This window comes from Xyrauchen texanus, chromosome 10, assembly GCF_025860055.1.
Source record: "Xyrauchen texanus isolate HMW12.3.18 chromosome 10, RBS_HiC_50CHRs, whole genome shotgun sequence".
In the NCBI taxonomy this organism is placed as follows: domain Eukaryota; kingdom Metazoa; phylum Chordata; class Actinopteri; order Cypriniformes; family Catostomidae; genus Xyrauchen; species Xyrauchen texanus.
The window spans coordinates 24,679,824-24,696,412 of NC_068285.1; the positions used below are offsets into that span (position 1 = coordinate 24,679,824).

At 37.9% G+C, this 16,589-nt stretch overlaps 1 protein-coding gene across 3 annotated transcripts in view; it reads left to right on the top strand.

Moving 5' to 3' along the window:
* LOC127650219 (triple functional domain protein) overlaps window positions 1-16,589 on the top strand; it is a 146,600-nt gene that overhangs the window by 126,453 nt on the left and 3,558 nt on the right. For 2 of the 3 annotated variants that reach the window (XM_052135515.1, XM_052135516.1), the window contains 20 exons: window positions 4,778-4,873; window positions 4,974-5,122; window positions 5,245-5,311; window positions 5,420-5,523; window positions 5,639-5,708; window positions 5,781-5,870; window positions 5,961-6,053; window positions 6,156-6,206; window positions 6,313-6,390; window positions 6,737-6,928; window positions 7,045-7,225; window positions 7,526-8,289; window positions 10,062-10,309; window positions 13,489-13,627; window positions 13,735-13,762; window positions 13,852-14,014; window positions 14,108-14,229; window positions 14,350-14,428; window positions 16,114-16,314; window positions 16,412-16,550. In XM_052135515.1, the coding sequence (XP_051991475.1) occupies window positions 4,778-4,873; window positions 4,974-5,122; window positions 5,245-5,311; window positions 5,420-5,523; window positions 5,639-5,708; window positions 5,781-5,870; window positions 5,961-6,053; window positions 6,156-6,206; window positions 6,313-6,390; window positions 6,737-6,928; window positions 7,045-7,225; window positions 7,526-8,289; window positions 10,062-10,309; window positions 13,489-13,627; window positions 13,735-13,762; window positions 13,852-14,014; window positions 14,108-14,229; window positions 14,350-14,428; window positions 16,114-16,314; window positions 16,412-16,550 (3,054 nt within the window). The remainder of the gene's footprint in view (window positions 1-4,777; window positions 4,874-4,973; window positions 5,123-5,244; window positions 5,312-5,419; window positions 5,524-5,638; window positions 5,709-5,780; window positions 5,871-5,960; window positions 6,054-6,155; window positions 6,207-6,312; window positions 6,391-6,736; window positions 6,929-7,044; window positions 7,226-7,525; window positions 8,290-10,061; window positions 10,310-13,488; window positions 13,628-13,734; window positions 13,763-13,851; window positions 14,015-14,107; window positions 14,230-14,349; window positions 14,429-16,113; window positions 16,315-16,411; window positions 16,551-16,589) is intronic. The other variant, XM_052135517.1, reaches the window with a different exon arrangement.

Genomic DNA, 16,589 nt, shown 5'->3' on the forward strand with positions numbered 1-16,589 from the left:
CAAAGTCTATAACGACTCTTATGGTGAGAAGAATAGCATATCAGAATGCTATTCTGAGATGCGGCTTGGTGCTGTTTTGGCGGCAAGAGGGCTACACAATATTAGGTAATAAAGTATAATGTTATATTATCCTATGATATATTCTTATTAAACAGATTATTAAAGACATATGTGAGAAATGTGACAACACAGTTAAAAACGTAAATATACCTTAATAAATAAAATATGGTTTACAGAGGAGATTAGATCGAGAGTGTGCAATGAAAGATTCCCTCTCTTCATCCTCCTCCTCTTCTTTCTTCCTCCAATGGCTGGTTCATTTCGGCTCGTCTGTAGTCTTCTTACAAGGCAGTGACAAATTGCATGCTGCATAATGGCAGTAAGGCTATTAATATTTAGACAGGTCTATGAGTAGTTCACTACTGATGCCCATCATTTTAATCCTGTTCTTTGTGCATTTTTTCCGTTTCCAGCCAAAAAACTTTAAGCTACGTGAGAACCCTTTCTGATTCACATCACACACATTCGCTTTACATGCATTTTTTGCATCACATTAATTAATCTCTATGATCGAACATCAACACATCTGAAACTCTGTCTTACTAAAAGCCATCATTATTTATTTCATTAAATTCTGTAATAGTTAGGTAAAACATTTCGGCCCCTTGACAAGGTTACAAACAACTGCATATTTGTCAGTATTTCACATTATTTTCATTTTGAGAAGACAAACACATGGACATACTGGCCTAAGTGATTAGCACCTTTGGACTGGACAGCTTCAGTAATGAAGCACTTAATTTCTACTTTATAATGAGCGATCTACATGCTGGTTTGGGAAACGGGCATTACTCCATAGTAAAATAACTAGCAACGTTTGTTGAGATGATTGTTAATTATTAAGTTGCAACGTTATCGTGAAACCCAGCTCTTGTCGATTAAGATGTTCTCAGCTCTGTACGATTACTTCAGAGAACTAAATCTATGAGTATTTTCAAGTCATGCATGTGAGTCATTTATATAGATGCTTGACTTGAAGAGAACGTGCTTCAAGATTTTGAACTTTGACACAGTAACACTGAATTCAACATGATTCTTGTAGAAATACTATGCAATATGTTCCTCTAATAGACTCTTCATATTAGAAATTGACAGATAATGTATAATTAATATAATAACATTATAATGAATGTTAATGAAAATATTTACTAAAATGGTTTTATTTATTCTTGTTGTGTTACTACAAAGCAGGAAATAGGAAAATACATATTCTTTGGTGTGTTGGAGTTTCAGAAATGGCTAGAATAATCTGAACATGAATATTATTAGTAATAGAAGTATGTCATTATTATTTCAAAATGTGTATGGATATGGGATTTATTATTTTTGCAGTCTATGTTTTAGTTTTTGTACTTGTAAAACACAAAATAAATTTAGTCTAGAATGGTTGAAGGTGAATTTAATTTGGCCATTGCTAAGGGTTAGTCTCAAGTCTCAGACAGCATGAAATGGCCCAGACCATTCACAGCAAGCATGATGTAAATTGCAGCATAAATTGCAAGAGCTGTCAGAAACTCCATTCTGTTGTTTAGAAGTTACCAGGCTACAACAATTTTAAAAAAAGCAGTTAAGTTTGCTGTTTTAAACTGGTTGTTATGTTGTATGTCATGCCCCATTAAATAATAAAAATAAGTAAAAAATAAAAAAAATCAACCATTCGGGGGGTCCTCCAAATAAATGTTTGCCTAGGGCCTCTCAATGTCTAGAACGGCCCTAAATCACTGATTGCTGTGTAGGTAGAAGGTAGAATGAAGTAGGGTGACCATAGTCCCGAAAGTGGAAGCCTTGTCCTGCTTCCCGTAAGTCATAAGCAGTGTCCCACATTTCAGGTATTGACTACATTAATTTTTTTGTTGTAAATGTCACTTTAATTTACTACCCACTTAAGGTCATGAGGGTACTGGATTCTATCCCAGTTACATGGGCCTGTATCAAGACAGGGAAACAACCTTAACAGGTGGATTAAATTCATATGCAATTATTCCATTAAAATTATTTGCTGAAACAGGTGTTTAATTGTGAATACTATTTGAAAAAAAAATTTTTTATTGAGTTTCTTGAACTACGTCAATATCTGGGTATTAATGTCCGCGCTGAAGTAAATTATTTCCAAAAAACCAAGGACTTCTACACAGTCAAGGATTTTTTAAATCAGAAATGTATTGACAGACATAAAAAATTGAATAAACATTCAAATAATCTTATCTATGCTAACATTATATTAATTTCTAGCAGAGACATCTCTGCTTATCTTCATTTGTAAAAGTCAAAGCTCAGTTTTCAGTTTTTATAATATTGTATATATAACATTTTATTAAAAAAAAACATGTTCCAGTACCTTCACAACCTTACATAGGATAAGTGGTAATAAATTAATGTGTATTTTGTACAACAAAAAATAATATAGGCTGAGTTCCCCGATAACAAGTTACAACTTTAACTTTTATGATCATCTTAATTAATGCCTCTCGTTATTTTACATAGAGAGCGCCTGTTTCCCAAAACAGAAGTAGAACTTAAATGCTTTTTTTTACGGGAGCTGTCCTGTCCAACACTGAAACCTTGGCCAAAATGTTCAGGAGTTTGTCTTCACAACATGACAATAATGCAGAAATACTGGAAAAACCTTGTCGAGATGCCAAAAGTTAAGGACGATCACTGCTTTTATTTAAAGAAATAATGATGACTTTGATAAGACAGGGTTTCAGATAGATATGTGAACGCACGCAATGTGAATCATAATAAGGGGCTCTAATGTAGCCAAAAGTTCAATGCAATGTGCTCGTATCTTTTGCTGGAAACTGAGATCACAGGGTATTGTAATTTTTCTATTTCATAAAATGCATCACAACTTTTATTTATTTTCCTAAATTAAATTTTTGAATCAGTGAATGTTAAACCTGAATAGGGATGAAATTACTCAACGTTATCGATAAAGTCGACAATAAACAGATGCACTCTAAACTTCAGGTGATGAAGATCGCAAAGTATGAGGGAATTATATGTCCTGATCTAAGGGGGAGAGATTGAAACTGCACCCGGCTGATGCACACTCTGTCGCGGGGACGCTCATCCTTCGAGCACGCGCACTTGCTGCAGCTAGATTACAACGAGATGGCTCGCAACTTATTGAATCTCAATATATATCACTGTGCATTTCTTATCGTGACGACAATTGGCAATACGCAGATTTTAATAAGAGAGAGTTTGTTTTTTTGTAAGTTAAGGATGGATTGAAGTGAACCGAAAGGTGAGAGAGAAAGTCTTCGCCCCCTTGCACACACTGCAACAAAATATATTTTTGATTTGTTTTTGTTTTGGCTTGTTTTCCAATATAAATATCTAAAATTCCTTTAGAACAATGTACATTTTATTTAGCAGCTATACTGCAGAAGAAAAAAATTGTTAACTGAGAATGTTGAATATAATATTATAAATACAAATATATTGAAATATCTAAAAGTACTTTAATAAAAACAATGCATTTAAGCAGCATTTAAGATATTTAGACTTGATCTTGAATATCTTGAAAGGGTTTTTTTGGAGTGATTTTCTTTACTGAATTAAACTTGAAGTACCCCCACCCCCCTCATTGCATTGAACGTGAATATTTATTGTTGAATTTTTAATAATGAAATTAGTGGTGACATTTTTCAAATTAAATATTCAATGCTAAAAGCACAACGTAAAATTTCAGCCTCCCAAAATGCAAGCACATTTCAATTCAAGCACTTATAATACAATGCATTTATTTTTTAGATTAGAGCAACTCAACATGCTTTTATGCTTCAAAGACTTTAGACATCCATTTACTTCCATACATGCCATCCCAGATGTGAATGACTTTCTTTCTTCTGCTGAACACAAATTAAGATTTTTAGAAGAATATCTCGGCTCTTTAGGTCCATACTATGCAAGTGAATGGTGACCTAAACTTTGAAGCTCCAAAATGCACATAAAGGCAGCATAAAAGTAAACAATAAGACTCCATTGGCTTAAAGCTTGAATACACTTAGTGATTGATGCATGCGCAGAGCACTAGATGGCACTAGGATGTGCAATCAAGCTTACCACTGGAGTCGAATTGATTACTTTCATGCTGCCTTTAGGTGATTTTTTTAAGCTTTGTATGGACCAACGGAGCTGAAAATCTCTTAAAAATCTTAATATGTGTTCAGTAGACGAAAGCAAATCATACACATCTGGGATGGCATGAGGACGAGTAAATGAGAGAATTTTGGGTGAACTATATTTGGGTGAGCTAATTTGCTAAAGATAATACATAAATTCAACTAAGATCAGTATTTTATGTCCTTGTATTTATATATTTGGTATGTATCCGTGTTAACGGGATATCGTACAGTCAGCCAGGCATTATCGCAGAATAAAACAGACTGGTGTTACATTTCTGATTATTAAAATGTGTACAGTATATGGACCAGAGACTGTTTACAAGTGCAGATTCCGCACCTGTTCACAATGGTGTGATGCCAGACACATGATAATATTAATGTTACTAATGGATGCCATCAAGATAATGTAGTTTATTACAAACTGAAAATTGTATAAACATCCTTGAACGGAGAGAATGAAGATAAGCTAGGACATAAATACACGCCTGAATGAATCCTGATTCCAGTTTAGCTCCATATGGTTCATTTGTCCTATGTCATTCAGTCTTGCCTTTTTCCTTGTTTCACTTTCTTTATCTCTGCAGACCTCTTCCCGTCTCTCCGTACGTCCCTCCAGTTCTGAGACCCCCAGTGCTGCTGAGTTAGTCAGTGCCATTGAGGAGCTGGTCAAAAGCAAGATGGTAAGATATGCCCAGATGTGTTTCAGTTGTCAGTTGATTTAATGAACACTATAAGGGTTGTTGCACTCTGGGTAACTGTCTGTGTCTCATGTCAACACAGGCTCTGGAGGATAGACCCAGCTCTCTGTCTGTGGAACAGAGGGACAGCAGCAGCCCCTCTTTCAACCCCTCTGACAACTCCCTTCTGTCTTCCTCATCCCCAATTGATGAGATGGATGAACGCAGGACTGGCTCCCTCAAGAGACGCCAGTATGTCACTAGTGCCAGTGCTGCTGATTCACTTGTCCATCTTTCTTTTTTTTTTTTTCTTATTTACTGTCAGTCTCGGTAAAACCTGTCCCCTCTCTCACTCTCTTTCTCTCTGTGTTTAGTTATGTGCTTCTGGAACTGGTTGAGACAGAGAGAGACTATGTGAGGGATCTTAGTTTGGTTGTTGAGGTGAGTGAATCTCCTGTTAACTGAATTCTGAGATACAGAGAGTGATTATGTAGCTAGATATGAGCTCCGTCCTATCTCTGATGTGATGATGTGACGTTTGTCTGACAGGGTTACATGACCAGGATGAGAGAAGACGTAGTCCCAGATGATATGAAGGGCAAAGATGAGATTGTTTTCGGCAACATCCAGCAAATATATGACTGGCACAAAGAGTGCGTATCCACAATGTGGCGTCACATTGGCCGACAATGAATAAGTGTAATTTTCTATCAGTAGACTGCAATTTGAATGCAGATTATAGACTAACTATAATCTCTGATGTTCCAGTTTCTTTCTGGGAGAGCTTGAGAAGTGCCTTGAGGACCCTGACCGGCTAGGCCCTCTGTTCGTCAAACATGTATGCTTTCCCACCTTTATAAATTTATCTGCTATATAATATTGTGTATTTTTAACTAGTTGTGCATTTCAGGAACGGAGGCTGCACATGTACGTTGTTTACTGCCAGAACAAACCCAAATCTGAACACATTGTCTCAGAATACATCGACACCTATTTTGAGGTATGTACCTGAAGCCACTGCTCTGATTTGAATGTTGCCACCATGTATTTCAGCCTGTTCTAGAGCGTACATTTCCTTATGTTCTTGCAGGATCTGAAGCAGCGTCTGGGTCACAGGCTTCAGATCTCTGATCTGCTCATTAAACCTGTGCAGAGAATCATGAAGTACCAGCTGCTGCTGAAGGTTTGTCTTTCCAGTCAACTGCATTCTCACCGTTTCACACTTACTATCAGAGTTGTTTGTCTGGTCATGGTTCTGACAATATTGCTTTGTCTTCGTTTCCAGGATTATCTCAAATTATTCAAGAAAGCTGGAATTGAATCACTAGAATTGGAGGTTAGATGTAGTTTTTATTTATAGTATTGGTAGTGTTATATTTTTTATATAGTTGTATATATAGTTTTGGAATATGTCTTCATACTGTGATGTTCTTGTGTTGTAGAAAGCAGTTGAGGTCATGTGCATTGTACCAAAAAGATGCAACGACATGATGAATGTTGGTAGACTCCAGGGATTTGATGTAAGAAACCATCTCTGTTACCTTCTTTAATGTATGTCAATAAATAATTGCGGTGGATAATTTAACTACTTTGATGTGATTTCATGTATTAAACTTGTCAATTTCAGTTTTATTTCATTTCAGCTATGGGTTCTTGGTTTCAGTTTAGTTTTTTATCTCATGGACACATTTCTATTTAATTTTAATATATTTTAGTATATATATTTATATGTACAGTATATTTACTAGATGAGGAATCAGTTTACCTAAACTACTACAAACTACCTCACTACTACAAGATTTTTTATTTTGAAACGGTATCCCTGTTTGACACAATTAAATCTAAATGACTCTTTGTCCCTCTCAGGGTAAGATCATCGCTCAGGGGCGTCTCCTCCTGCAGGACACCTTCATGGTGACTGAACCCGATGGAGGTTTGCTGAACAGGATGAAGGAAAGAAGAGTATTTCTCTTTGAGCAGATTGTCATCTTCAGTGAACCTTTGGATAAAAAGAGAGGATTCTCAATGCCTGGCTACTTGTACAAATACAGCATTAAGGTACAGACAGCCTAATCTTTCTGGGTTTTTGGTATCTGACTTTGTCACATTCATTGATAAGTGACAAAGTGAAGACTTCATAAATAAAGTTTACCAAAAAAAGTGTTTGTATGTAGATGAGCTGTCTGGGGCTGGAGGATATTGGGGATGGAGACACCAGTAAATTTGCGCTCACCTCCAGAACATCTAATGGCAGCACAGAGGCCTTTATTCTGCACTCAAGCCACCCTGGAGTTCGACAGGTCTGGATTCTGCAGATCACTCAAATCTTGGAGAGTCAACGCAATTTCCTCAATGGTACGGCAACCACTAACAATATTAATTATGCTGGCATTGTTCAGCACATAACACCTTTCCTATATTAAACACATGACAAGACATTAAACCTAACATACAAAAATAATGATTTTTGAACTGACACTAAAGGTGGAACAACCATTACTGTTAGTTGGCCAAGCAGGCACAATCCCAAAGTTGCCAAATACCTGCCTATTAATCTGCCTGGCCATTATATTGGTCTATTGGCCATATATCTTCTGGTGCTGATATAAGGTTTAATATAATGAGCTCTGTCCTTTCTGCTGGACTTTTTTCCAGTGCTTTCATCTCCACTAGAATGCCAAAGGAACCATGTAGATGGACCTGGTGTCTCAGTCAGCTGTGCTCAGGCTGGAGGGTGTGGGGGTCAAGGAATAGCCCCTGGAGGAGCCCTGGCTGGGTCCGGTTCCCGCTCCCGTCCCTCCCGTATCCCCCAGCCCTCACGCCTGCCTCAGCCCCTTCGTCATCACTCTCCCGCCCTGGGGGCTGGAGGCCATGAGCTTGATGTCCCAGACAAAATATCAGGTATGTCCCCAAGACCTCTCTCTAAGGGTCCCTCACCCTCTAGTGCCACAGAGCATGGAGACCCCTCTAAATTGAAGGTTCCTGGGAGCCCTCACCCCAAACAGACTGACTCTACAGTAAGTGCTTCCAAAAAGAGCAGGGATGGAGCCACCCTAGCCCAGATCCCTCATGCCACCGTGGCCCCACTCACTCTGGTCAAACCCAGACCTGGCACTGTTTCACCAATGGCTTCCCCAAGAGCCACACCGGCTTTCAAAGACTCCATCCCACCCTGCTGTCCTGGGCCAAAGACAGTTGGACCCTCCACCCCTTCATCTTCCAACTCCTGGAGCTCCATACCTGCCTCCCCTGCCAGCAGGCCTGGTACCTTCACCTTCCCTGGGGACACATGTGACTCGCTGGGCCGGCAGAATCAGAACCAAAGTCACCGGCATTCCACTCAAAGTAAAGATGCAGACCGCATGAGCACCTGCTCTTCTGCCAGTGAGCAATCTGTCCAGTCCACTCAGAGCAACGGGGTAAGAGGCTCTCTCCAGTCTCCCAGCCGACCACAGCGCTTCAGCTGGTCTCTGCTCCTGTTTTCCCTCATGAATGACTCTCTAACCCTTCTGGATTCTGTCTGATTTCTGCCTCTCCTAACCTGGTTTTACTCTTTGGATCTCCAACAAATCCTTGCTCTGCATCTCTGAAATCTAACCCACTTCTGCTTTCAGCCAAATACTAACTTCAGTTACTGTGTGTTAATGAAGTTGTAAAACAAGGATAGGGTTTCCCCTTCTTTTAAAAGCCATAAATGCTCTTGCCAACCTCAAAGCAACATTCTATGTGTGGGGTCTTTACAAATTTTTCTTCTGAGAAATAGCTTGTTTTAAGGACTGGCATGCAAGACACATCTCTGGGTACTTTGATTCCATCTAGCATGTGACCTACAGTAGTTCAGAATTTTAGACATGTCACATCTTTTTAACAGACTAACTAACATGGATTCTTATCTCACTCTTCTTTCGCTATCTCTTTTGTGACTCTTGTAGTTTAAGAATGCATGACTTCACTGTAGTACACTTGCCAGCTCACATGTAATATGCCAATCAAGTCATAAATATGCTGCACTTTAAAGCATGGGCAATGTTCGGAATAGAATACAAGCAGTGCACCATGCACTATGTTGCCTTCTGTTATGTATATAAAGTATATATATAATAGTAAGTCAAACAGTATGCTGAATGTAAAAATGCTTGATTACGTTTGGCAATTAGGCTACATTTGATGGCACATGACCTCATCATGTAGCAAGTTTAATTAACACAAGTGGTGTCCACTTTTCTCAGAAATTCAAGTGGTTATATTGCAATTTTAATCCAATTTAGTGTAAAACGTTTGGCAGTACTATCAAACAATGAGTCAAGGAGGATGTGTTAAATACATTGAGAGCATTACATTTTGTGGGACACAGTTACAAGCACAGTTGTATCCACCTTTTCATGAAAGCAGAAGTGTTCCACAATTTATAACGTAAGCCTGTATTTGTTTTTCATTATCCAGCATTTTCACTCGCATCGGTGGATGTTTTTAGTGGATAATGTGATATTTAGTGTATTAAATGTTGAATAATTGCCAAATAAAAAAAACACATGGCTTATGGAGCCAGATATTTTATGGAGTTGCGATGAGCGTTTTTTGACTGTAGATGACATAAAGCTATGGTCCAAGGTTAGCTATATTGAAATCATTAACTACTTCAAATTGTTATAACAGCCAACAACTGCAGTCCAACAAGTTGAAATTATTTTTACTCCAACTTACACTTAAAATGGTTTTTGTTCTCCATCTGGATCACTCGTTTAGATATTTTTTGCAGTGTGTCTTATGGAGACTGTAACCAGCAAAACATTCCATTTGCAATTCTAATCAACATGGTGCTACCCAGTGGTTGGTCAGGAAAACTATGGATAATGCATGTTTTGGCTAAGTAGACAGTCATCTGGGTATTCTATAAATGCTGTTATTACACATACTGTGCACTTTATGTATACTCTACATGGCAGAAATATTAAGAGTGGTATGCTTTCTGAACATAGCCACTGTGTAGTCGTGCTGCTATTTGAAATAATTGACTGAAGAAATGTTTGAGGGTGAGAGTTGTTACAGAGTTCTTATAACCTAAATGAAAAAGGTATACAAATCAGACATGAATTAAAGTTGATTTGTTGCTTTTATTAATAAAAGAGTGGGTTCTATAGTAAAGGTGTGAGTGTATCTAATAATAAGACTTGTGTTTGTGTGTTCACAGAGTGAAAGCAGTAACAGCAGCAATATCTCCACCATGTTGGTGACTCAGGACTATGTGGCTCTGAAAGAGGATGAGATTAATGTTAGTCAGGGGGAGGTGGTGCAAATCCTTGCCTCCAATCAGCAGAACATGTTCCTGGTGTTTCGTGCCGCCACTGACCAATGCCCAGCCGCCGAGGGCTGGATCCCCGGATACGTGCTGGGCCACACCTCTGCTATTATCCCTGATGTACCAGAGGGAACCATTAAGTAAGGGTACTCCTCTAACCCTGTCTCCATAAACCATTCTGTTTTAGTTTTATAAAGTCATAAAAAGGAAAATATAAAAAAAACAGTTCCACTACCCTGCTTGTTATTGACCCCTAGTGGTAATTATACATTTTCATATACCTCTCATTTTATTTATAAGTTGGACATTCATCAATGCATACATAGTACAGAGTTCATACAAGGTGCTTGTAGTGCTTGCAGTACTTGAATTTTTTATTTAAGTCATTGAAAATAGCAATTTTTACCAAGAGGTGCTTATTAAAACGTTCTTGAATTGTAGAAAATCATAAAATATGTTTCTTAAATCATTTAATAAATTAAATGTATTTATTTATTTTTGGAAAAACACGATGACCGACAACTAGACCAATGCTGAAGCAGGCAACGCATAGATGCCGCTATCATGTGGCATGTGTTACTTTTGGCAGCGCTGTTCAGAATGGGCCAATCACAATTAATTGTTACTGGAGGATTTAACAAATATATCTTTTATAGATACTGCTGTGGCGGATTTAACAAGTATGAATCCTTGCAACTATCAATTTTAATTAAAAATGACACTCCAGAGTGAAAATATGAGATGTAAAACATTCTGAGATTTGAATGCAGATCAATGGAGGATTCAGTTTTTTTGTGCCGTCTAATGGCCCCTTGTGTTTAGAAAGCAAAACAAAATAATTTTTAACAATTTAAATAATTAAAAAAATTATGTTTTTCCCTTGATTTCATAACACCAGTGTTAAAACCTTTTTTTTTTTTTTAAATACAACACAATTGTGAAAAATAAACTTTAGAAAACCTGGAACATTAGCACATGAGTCATAATGGGCTACGGTTTACGACAGTTATGACAGTTATTCACATTTGTTGGAAAGCGAAGTGCTTTTTTAAGGGAGCACACTACAATTGCACATTGATTTTGTCATGAATGAACGAAGAATTGTTACTGTGAGAATATTTAGTTAAAAATGCACATTGAGACATGTTGTACTTGTAATAAGTGGTGTTTCATAAAAATACATTAACTGAATGAATAAAATATTTTATTTAAAATTAACAAATAAAGAATTTGTTTTAATGACATCTTGTGCATAGTCCTTAAAAACAAATTAAAATGTGATTGAAGTCCTTAAATTTAACTTTGAACAAACCCTGATAGTAATAATTAGAAAGTCATCAGTTATCATAATAAAAATGGACCAGAGTGTGATATGTAATTGCCAGGACAGCTTATCCTCTACTTAGACTATTTTGTAATTTATGATGTATGCATTTCATATATATATATATATTATATAATTTATTAACATTTTCAAAAGCATTACATAGGATAAAAACAGAAATGCATTAAAATAGCACCAATTCAAGTAACATTAAACATTTCCCAAAATGTAAGGGGGAGGTTGAATAATCCATGACAGTTTAGAGTGCAACAAGATTAATACATATTTATTTGTTTGTTTATTTATTTATTTTTTATTATTAGTATTATTGTTTCTGATTGTTGACTGTGTCAAAGGCTGCAGATAGGACCAGTAGAATAAGGATGGATGATCTGGATCAGATAGATAGCAGGGCAGTCTCAGTGGAATGTCCACTTTTGAAGCCTGACTGATTGTCAACTAGCAGCTTGTTCTGTGAGAGATCAGCAGAGATCTGATTGAAAACTATCCTTTAAACTGTTTTTGTCATGAATGGGAGTAGAGTGTCTGGTCTGTAATTTTGTACTTGTGTGTGGTTAAGCGCAGGTTTTTAAGCAGTGTAGCTAGCTACTCAAGTCTGCTTAAATGCTGTGGGAAAGGTGCCTGTAAGTAGAGATGTGTTAATTATGTGTGTGAGTGCAGGTAGGATGGATGGAGAAATGGCTTTGAGAAGGAATAGGGTCAAGGGGGCAGGTGGTTTGATGGTTCTCATAAGTCCCTGCATGTTTTCAGACATACTGATTGAGGTCTATGAAGTTCTCATGTTTGTATGTTTATGCTCTTTAAAATTGTTAAATCGGACAGTTATTTCCTTTTTAAAACCGATAGTAACCAGCAAAGTTTAAACTCTTGTTTTAGCGCATAGGTTGTTTGAAAGGTGAGGGGTGGCGCTTCACTGCTGCCGGTATGCATTCAGGACAGATTAGCGTTTACACTTCAAATGCGATGCGGTCATATTCGTTTTGACCACATTCATATGTGGTTTTTGTGATCAGATCATATACAATTTTAGAATCTGTTTAGACCTGTATTTAGCGCTGACCACATGTGATCGTATCTCCAAAAACGTATCATAATACCAGGTATAAACAAGGTCTAAATATCTTAAAGGGATAGTTCACCCAAAACTTTAATTTCAGTGATTGTTGACTCACCCCTGTGCTGTTATAACCCCATATTAGTTTCTTTCATTTTCTAAACTCAAAGGGAGAAATTGTGAAAAAATTGTGTCCTCAGTGATATCATACAATGACAGTTTATGGTTACCACCTCTTCAAGCTTCAAAAAGTTTTATTCAGAAGTCTAATGAATTATTCCATGAGACCCATGATTGCTCTGAAGGCATACGATAAAGTTTGTTGAGAAACAAACCAAAATCTAATGTATACTTGAGTGAAACTTTTGACTGAACATTGCTGTCCTCTGCACGTTCATGGCAGGGCCCAAGAGCAACCGTTATCTGCACCTGCTCGCGAGATGGGCCGTTCAAGCAAATTATGTTTATCTAAAAACAGGTCCACCACAGCAATCCTAACAGCAGAACACAAAACAGTTGCACACAAACCAGAGAACAGAACTTAAACATGTCTGATGAATTTGTAGTCGGAGAATAGATGCATTTCTATGCCAGCCTCATTTGTTTAAACGGAGAGATACAGGAAGAAATACTTTATTCATCACTTGATCATTGACACAGGATTGTTGCTATGTGTGTTTGTGATGTGTACGTCAGTGTAATGTTCATTGAAATTGCAAGTGTTCTGCCCTATTCCAACCAATGTTTACAATTCGCATAGAGCTGAATAAAATGTCAAAGTCTAATGTCAATCTGATAAATGCGTTAATCACAATGTTTTTTTTACCTGTTATAATCGGAGGCATTAATGTGTTAATTTCGACAGCTCGAATATATAAGCTGTCTGCATACATTTCAGACTGTCATTTGCTTCTTTCCAGCAGGAAATCTTCATGGCATACGTCCCTCCGCATTCGAAAGAAGTCAGAGAAAAGAGAGAAGGAAGGTAAAAAGGAGGCTAAACTGGAAAACGGATACAGGAAATCCAGAGAGGGACTGACTAACAAGGTCTATGTGAAGGTAACTCAAATTTACACACATACAAACCTTAATGTAACTTCCTGAATATCTAGATTTGTTAATCTTCAGAAAGCTTAATACTCAAAACATTGCTCTCTGTTTTGCAGCTTCTAAATCCCAATTATATCTATGATGGTGAGTTATAGTTTTTTCACATGTTCATCATTCTGTTTGTTTAGAAGTTTGTAAAGTCACAATCAAATTAATATTTTTTTTTTCTCCAGTTCCCCCGGAGATCCTCATCCCACTGAGTGATGTGACTTGTGATAAAGGAGAGTGTATTACCCTAAGGTGTAAAGTATGTGGCTGCCCCAAAGCCACAGTCACCTGGAAGGGACCTGACCAGAAAACACTCACCAACAACGATCACTTTAGCGTAGCCTACAGGTGCAGACAAAATACAAGAATGTCTTTCATATTCTTTGGCTAATCTAATGGTTTGGTTTAATCTATAATATAATTCCTCTGCCTGCAATTTAGTGAGACTGGTGAGGCCACGTTGCGTATTGTGGGTGTGAACTCCGAGGATGATGGCGTGTACACTTGCATTGCTTCAAATGATGTAGGCAGTGTGACATCTTCAGCCAGCCTCAGAGTCTTGGGTAAGAAAACGTTCCTGCTCTGACTCAATCCAGCATTGCAAACAGTACACTTAGTGTAAATAAAGGTATCAGAGATTTACTTAAGCAAGGCTGTGAGCTTATCCAGACTGTCTTTCTCAGGAACTACCAGTGATGGAATCCGAGTAACGTGGAAAGACAACTTTGAGTCTTTCTACACTGAGGTGGCTGAGCTGGGCAGGTGAGACACATGGCAATTTATACAAAGAATTTTGATATCAAATGGATTTCCTTACAATAATATAGTGAGTGGTCTTGCAAAGATTTTTGGCAGTTATGTGGAGAATATTTTGTAAGTGTCTGTGTAAAGTCCAAGAAAACTGCTTACAGTATACAGTGTCAGCTAGCACAGAGGTTTTCAATTGGTGAGGTGTGCCTCCACTGGGGGGCACCAGAGAGCCCCAGGGGAGGCGCATCGTGATGGAAAAAAATACATAACGGTTCGGTATGATCACGAATATTTAAAGTTTTCAATATTTTCGTGGACCGGTCCCGATGATGCGCTGCTACCACAGTGTGTTATTTGCAAAGAGGCACTAGCAAATGATAGTATGAGAACCTATAAACTCCGGCGTCACATTGAGGCTAAGCTCTAGTCTAGTGGCCAAGACATTGCAATTCTTTCAGATTTCTGTAAAAAAATTCCAACCACATAATAATTCTAAGGCGACTGCAGCATCATATCGCGTTGCTTAACGTATAGGACTGAGTTTCTCCACCTCTCCCGAAAGGCTATGAAAATCCTCATGCCCTTCACCTCCACTTATGTGAGTGTGGGTATTCCGCTTTGACCCTGCTTAAAAGCAAATACCGATCAAGGCTGCAGGTGGAGGACGATTTTCGTGTATTCCTTTCTACCGTGCAGCCCCACATCGATCACCTGTGTGCATCAAAAAGTCGGACTCATTGTTCCCACTGATGCAGGGGTGATGAATATGAAGAGGCAAAATCGGCAATCAGATTTTATAAAACATTTTTGCTTAACGTAGGCCTATATGGAAGTGATTTTTACGCATTTGATACTATGACAAAACAGTGCTGTCCATAGCTGATGTTGTTCGATTTCTGATGTTGATGTTTTCAAAGTTGAATTGGCTTAAGTAGCCTAAAATCTTCAAAATAGCTCTGATTCAATTGAGATAACGTTAGTAGCCTGTGGCTGTTAATGAACATGTTTCCAGTTTAGTTATTTGACCATAGAGGGTTATCTGTTCAGTGATCAGAAAATAGAGCTGTCCATTGTGCTGATCTCGTTCTATGTCTGATTTTGTTGGCTCTTTGGTTATAGGGCTGTTGAGAATACTTAGTTTTGTTTTTTTTTTGCCTGTGGAGGATTCTGTTCAGATGGCAAATTTTTGCAGTTTCCCAATTGCTTGAATGTGGTAAAAATTTTGCAAAGTATGTGTTCACAATATGTTTTAAAAAGAAAGACAAGCGTGTTTGAATTGTTTTGAAAAAAATACAAGCTATTTCAAAATGAAACTGAATTTAAAATGGAATGTTGATAGCGTAATAAAAAAAAAAATTCTTAATAAAAAAAATTATGTATATTAATGAAATATATTTTGAGTGGAACATAGCCTAAAGCAATACTAATAATAGTATACAGTCACGGCTGTTTTCAAGTTCTCTAGGGGGATCACTTTCACCCAATTTGAAAACCCCTGAGCTAGCATAACATTAAAAATTACAAAGTGCATCTTTAACTGCAAATTTGGAGTAAAGAAACAGTTTTTGCAATGGTGGTCTCCAAATCATTCCTTGAAATAGTTTTGTGCAAAGTTTTTTGGTACTGATGTCAGTTGTCATGAATCATGGAGAATGGGCCAGTATTGTAATTATAATGATGGTTCCTCTATCTCTCAGGGGACGGTTCTCTGTAGTGAAACGCTGTGACCAGAGAGGGTCAAAGCACACTGTGGCGGTCAAATTTGTGAATAAGAAACTCATGAAGCGAGACCAGGTCACCCACGAGTTCAGCATCCTACAGAGACTCCAGCACCCACACGTTGTCAGACTACTGGACACCTTTGAGACCTCCAGCTGCTATGCACTGGTCCTGGACATGTGAGAACTCACACACTCCTTGCTATCAGTTTGAACTGTTTCACACTCATGATGCTGTGTAAGTATTCCTGACCGTGTGTATTGTGTGATCATACAGGGCTGATCAGGGCCGTCTATTGGACTACATTGTGAGCTGGGGGAACCTCACTGAGGAGAAGGTGGCCTTTTACCTCCGGGACATATTAGAAGCTTTACAATACCTGCACAACTGCAGAATAGTTCATCTTGATTTGAAGGTCGGTGTGATATTACATGAATTTTAAGTGAGAGGAGAT